The 5,720-nt window shown below is 63.5% G+C and overlaps 1 protein-coding gene and 1 pseudogene across 1 annotated transcript in view; both read right to left on the bottom strand.

Moving 5' to 3' along the window:
* The window catches only part of CDT1 (chromatin licensing and DNA replication factor 1), a 73,050-nt gene extending 69,170 nt beyond the window's left edge, over window positions 1–3,880 (bottom strand). The window contains exon 1 of the mRNA XM_011928077.1: window positions 3,761–3,880. Coding sequence (XP_011783467.1) covers window positions 3,761–3,880 — 120 coding nt within the window. The remainder of the gene's footprint in view (window positions 1–3,760) is intronic.
* Window positions 3,881–4,573: 693 nt separating this feature from the next.
* On the bottom strand, window positions 4,574–5,197 carry LOC105501933 (annotated as a pseudogene).
* Between the last annotated feature and the right edge of the window lie 523 nt (window positions 5,198–5,720).

Raw genomic sequence — 5,720 nt, forward strand, 5'->3', positions numbered from 1 at the left:
GAGAAGAGGCCAAGCAGGACCCGGGGGCATGACTGTGGGGACACGCTCTTGGGCACCACCCTTCTGGGAGGTGCTGGACACAGCAGGCTGGCTGCATGGGGGCCTGTCCATGGCTGTGAGGTGTCCACCGGGCTGCGTTTTTCCAGGGCACTCTGGGGAGGATTTGCTTTCTCTTCCAGCTGCTCCAGGCGCCTACCTTCCTGGGCTTGGGGCCCCTCCCTCCATCTCCAGAGCCGGTGGGGTGGGGTCAGGATCACACCCCGTCTCTCCTGCTCCCTCTCCCCCTACGGTAACCCTGTGGCTGTGTCCCATCTGCCTACCCGGCTAATCCAGGCTGACCTCCCTGGTTTAAGATCAGCTGTTGAGCAGCTGCCCTCTGCTGCCTGGACTCCTGTGTGAGCTCCCTGTTCACAGATTCTGGGGACTGGGATGCAGGCATCTTTGGGGTCCATCATTCTACCAGCTGCAGGTGGGAGGCCACCCTCCAGCCTGGTGACATCTGGCTGGAAGCATCCCACAGGCTCCCTCCTGGCTCAGGGTGCTTTGGGGTGGGCACTGGTCTTTTTTGACTTATTTTTTTGAGACGGAGTCTTGCTCTGTCACCCAGGCTGGAGTGCACTGGCACAATCTCGGCTCACTGCAACCTCCGTCTCTCGGGTTCAAGGGATTCTCCCGCCTCGGCCTCCCAAGTAGCTGGGATTGTAGGCACCCACCATCATGCCCGGGTAATTTTTGTATTCTTTTAGAGACAGGGGTTTTACCACGTTGGTCAGGCTGGTCTTGAACTCCTGACCTCAGGTGATCCACCCGCCTCGGCCGGGATTACAGGCGTGAGCTACCATGCTTGGCTTTTTTTCTTTTTTTGAGTGGGGGTCTTGCTTGGTTGCCCGGGCTGGAGAGCAGTGGCATGATCATGGCTCATTGCAGCCTCCACCTCCTGGGCTCAAGTGATCCTCCTGCCTCAGCCTCCCAAGATGCTGAGATTACAGGTGTCAGTCACTGTGCCCAGCGCAGGCACTGATCTTGGGTCACGGGTAGAATTCAGGGGTGCAGAGAGGCATTTTGGGGAGGGGCCCAGTGCGGCCGAGTGCTGGGAGTCGCTGGGACCTGAGGCCCAAACCTCTCTAGGATGCATGACTGGGGATGGGTGGGCACCTCCCCGTCCTGGGCCTCCCCTTTGCTCTGTGAAGCCGGTGCTATCTGTTCCCAGGCCCCTGGCGTTTCCCCGTTCCGTAAATATTTCATGCCCCAGGCGCAACTGGAAACACTTTCCTTTAATCGGCAGTGAGGGAAGGCAGGCGCCCAGCCAGGCCAGGGGAGGAGCTGGGCTGGGGATTTGGAGTGGACCCGGGAGGACTTCCCTGCCTGAGCCTCCTCAGGGGCCCTTCAGAGATGGAGACGCTGCCCAGTTTTCCGGGAGGGAGAGAGGAAAGTGTGAGGCTTGCCCGAGCCGAGTGCCCGGGGCTTTATGATTTGTGCAGCTGCTGGGCTTGGCGCGGCCCTGGTGGAAGGTTTGACGCCATCCGGGCCTTGGTCCCCCTGTAGGCGTCAGCCTGACCCTTGCGGGGCTGGAGGTTGAGCTCAGACTGAGCAGGGAGGAGAGGGGCTGGGGCAGTGGGAACAGACCCTGGTGCTCCAGGCAGGGCTGCAGGCAGAGCCACAGGGGTCGGCTCCCAGAGACCTGCTTGTCATTTAGGGACTCAGAAGCCCCATCCTGCCTTAGGATAAAACCCACCTCCAAGACTGACCCTGCTGTCTGCAGAGAGACCACCCCCCCATCTCACCATGCCCCCTGCAGGGAGGCCCTGCCACCCTCTTCAGCCTCACTGGTCCCCCTGCTCTGCCAGCCTTGTGTAGTCTCCATCCTCTGCCTCAAAAGCCCCCTCTCGTGGCCCCGCAGCTCAGCCCTACCTCAGTCACTGGTGGGCGTCATGGCTCAGCCTCAAGGCACCCTGGGTCCCTTGGCTGGTCCCATGCACACCCCACGGATCAGGTTCCGGGGGGCTCCATGCACACCCCACGGATCGGGTTCCGGGGGGCTCCATGCACACCCCAAGGATCAGACCCAGGGCAGCTCCACACTCCCCACGGATCAGGCCCGGCCCTCGTCCAGCAGGTGTGGGGTGGTGTCTACGGACCACTCATCAGGACGTTGCCGTGGTGGGGCCCCTGGGCCTTTGCAGGCTGGGCAGGGGTCCAAGGGCTCCGGCTCTGGCTCTGGGGGAGGTCCATGCTCTGTCAACCATCCGGTCTGTGGTGCCCTGGGGCCTCCCCGCCCCTTCCTGCTTGCTCCTGAGAGCCCTGCAAGCTGGAAGGGGAGCCCGGCACTTGTTTTTTTTTGAGACAGTGTCTGTTCTGTCGCCCAGGCTGGAGTGCAGTGGTGCGATCTCAGCTCACTGCAAGCTTTGCTTCCCGGGTTCAAGTAAAAGTGATTCTCCTGCCTCAGCCTCCTGAGTAGCTGAGATTACAGGTGCCCATCACCACGCCTGGCTAATTTTTGTATTTTCAGTAGAAACAGGGTTTCACCATGTTGGCCAGGCTGGTCTCGAACTCCTGACCTGAGGTGATCCACCCGCCTCAGCCTCCCAAAGGTGTGAGCCACCATGCCTGGCCCCCTGCACCTTCTTCTGGGTGGACAAGGGCCATGCTGAGCCCCTCCCCTGCCATGGATGGGGGTGGCAAGAACAATCCGTTCCCCACAGGCTCCCTCCAGCAGGGAGCGGATGGGCCGGGGCCGCACAGTGGTTCAGGAACAAAGGCTGATGGGCGGCTGCCTGCCAGAGCTGGGCGGGTCCCTGGCCCAAGCCTCCTCTCACTCCCTTTCCCAGGATGGAGAGACCACTGTAAGCTGGGCCGTGGCCTGCAGGCTGTGTCCTACCAGGAGGGAGTTGGAGTCGGGGACAGGAGACCCCACTGGGCCTCCTGGGCTCCTGGAAGAGGCAGCAGTGGGTCCCTGAGGAGGTGGCCTGATCTCCATCCTCTGCTCAGCCTGGCTTTTGCAGCTTTGCATTTGGGGGCGGGACCTGCAGGGGGAGCGTGAGGGGGTGGGCAGGGGCAGGGGCTGCAGGTGGAGGAAGGAGAAAGTCATCTCACCCCTAGAGGTCATGCTGTCTGCATGGGAGAAGAGGGCCGGTGTCAGGGTGCCCCTCGGCCTCTGTGCGCACCCCCCTGCCCCGGGTAGGGCAGCAGGACCTCGGTCCCTCTGCACGTTCTGGCCCCCTCCCGTCTCCAGCAGTGTCTCTTCCGGGGCTGCCCCTGGAACCCTCAGCTCCCTCGTCTGATCCGGCCCAGGCAGGCAGCGGTCGTGCCACACGGCCAGGGGTGGCCTCCAGGCCCGGCTGCGGCCCCCTCAACCCTGCGGGAGGGATCACGACCCAGCCATTCTAAAGTGTCCAGACCAGGACACTCGGGCCAGCCCGAGAACTGAACCAGGAAGGAGGCAGGGAAAGGGGAAGGAGGAAGACAGGAGGCAGTGACCTCCGAGTTGGAGCCAGAGACGGACATCCTGGACTGTCACTGTGCAGGGCAAGGCAGGAGGGCGGGAGCCAGGTGGCCTGGGAGCCCCTCCCTGCCCGGGGTCTCTGGTCAGGCACTTCCTTCCCAGGCTGCTGGATCGTGTGTGCAGGGAACACGTCAGCCTGGCTGTTCAAGGGCCCAGGTGTCCTCTCAGTGCCCGGGGGTCCTTGACAGCACCAGCAGGAGCCCCACGTGCCTGTGGGGCAGGTGCCCTGTGGGTCCCTCTCTGTAGGACTCAGAATACCTTCTGCAATGGCACGTGCTCTCCCTGAGTGCCCAGTGCCACGGAGGGCCCTGCTGGCAAGGTCACTTCAATGTCAGGCTGGAGGATGCGGCAAGCAGGACTCACAGCCCAGGTGCCCATTCCCCGGGTCGGTGCCCTCCTGTCACCCCACAGTGACAGAGGCGGAGACGCGAGGCCCCTGTCTGGTGCCCTCCTGCTGCCAGACTTGTGCTCTGCTGAAGAGGGGCTGGCGCAGCACGTATGAGCCCGGTCCCGGGGTTCCGAGCAGTGAGAAGCCCGGCCCCTGTGGGTTCGGGGCAGGGAGGCCCTGGAAGGTCCTGTCTTTCAGGAGCCCTGCACGGCCCCCACTGGTGGTGGCTCCTGTTCGTGCTGGGGCTGCAGCCTCCCTTCCTGGTCTCTGTTTTCCATTTCTCCTTCCCACTCTCCCTCCTGCTCACCCCTCCCACCCTCCACAGGTCAGAGGTCATAGCTGCAGGGTCAGCAGGTCAGGGCCTGGGGCAACCCTAGGAAGGCGTGAGTGAGAAGCTGGTGCAGATCTGCCTCGGCTGCCTGGCGGTGCGGATGGGGTTCCCGGGCATCCCTGAGTGCTGCCTCATGGTCAGGCTTAGGGATATGCAGGGTGCCTTGGACGTGGGTCACGAGTCATCACTCCAGAAAGAGAGAGCTGAGTGTCCAAGGCCAATCCCAAGTCTGTTGCCTAACACCGACTGCCCAAAACACTGAACACCGACTGTGCCCAAAACACTGAACAGAGTGGACACAGGCCCTAAGTTGGCGCCCCGAGGCCGAGAGAGGGCAGGTGTGTGGTGACATTCACCACCTCGGACCCAGACCCAGACCCTGACTGTCTCCGAGCTCCAGGAAGTTGTGAGAAGGGCCCGAGCTGCTCTGCACTTTCTTGTGGCTGGTGGTGCAGGAGTCGCTGCCCCAGGGTGAGGGCCCAGAGGCTCCAGCCAGAAGGCGCTGGAGTGGAGAGGGAAGCTGTCCACAGCCCCTGGGCTCAGGACTCAGAACCTGGTGGGCCAAGGAGTTTGGTCCGGACCCCTGCTGGAGGGTGAGCTGTCCGCATGCGTGCAGAGAGCAGAGGTGAAGCCAGGGCTCCTGAGTGCCCCCAGCCACAGGCCGTGCCCGCCCAGCCCCCGCCCTGCAGCCCAAGGCCTCCCTGCTGGTGGGCTGAGTCCAGTGAGGCCACAGGCAGCTGGGAGCAGGACAAGGCTACTGGGCAACTGGATGGTGCTGCCGCTTCCTGCCAGGTGCAGGTACACAGAGAGAGAGGATGCGGTCTGGGGCCCAGCCTGGCGCACAGCAGGTGCCGGAAATGCCAGGGCTGCCATGGGGACTGGGAACCAGGCATAGGGATGCGACTTCTCCTTGTGGCCCCCCAGCCCCAGGGAAGCAGTTGCCTGCCCCACTTTTCTCGAGAACCATCCTGGCCATGCTCCCACACCAGCCACGGCTGCTCAGGGGGAGCCCCCTTGCCACCCCCGACCCTGACCCTGGCCACGGCTGCTCAGGGGCGCTCCCCATGCCTTGGTCTCCATCCAACTGCAGCCCCCACTGGGGTGAGGTGGAGCTTCTCACCTCCCCTTGTGTTTATTTCCTCTGCTTCCACAACTGAACGGTGACAGATATTTGCTGGATAATTGAGCAAACTCCAGGTGGTATCCTCCAAGCCTGGGAGGCCTTCTCCTGCCTGTGGGCCCCAGGCCTATCCTGCTGCCACCCCCAGGAGGGTGCCTGGCTCCTTGTCAGAATAGTGACACGAGTGGCCCTGGGGAGGCGTGGGGAGTGGGGCCGGCCGGCCAGCCTGCCTGCTGGGGTCCTGAGTCCATGCCAGGCATGCGTCTCAGGCCTCCGATCTCTGACCTGGCTGGGGGCTAGTGTCTGGCTGAGTGGCCTGGGCTGGGGCCCCTCCCCGTCCCCAGGACCAGCCTCACCCACCCACTCTGCCACAGGTCAC

The sequence above is a fragment of the Colobus angolensis genome, unplaced genomic scaffold (assembly GCF_000951035.1).
Source record: "Colobus angolensis palliatus isolate OR3802 unplaced genomic scaffold, Cang.pa_1.0 Scaffold76, whole genome shotgun sequence".
NCBI classification, from domain to species: Eukaryota; Metazoa; Chordata; class Mammalia; order Primates; family Cercopithecidae; genus Colobus; species Colobus angolensis.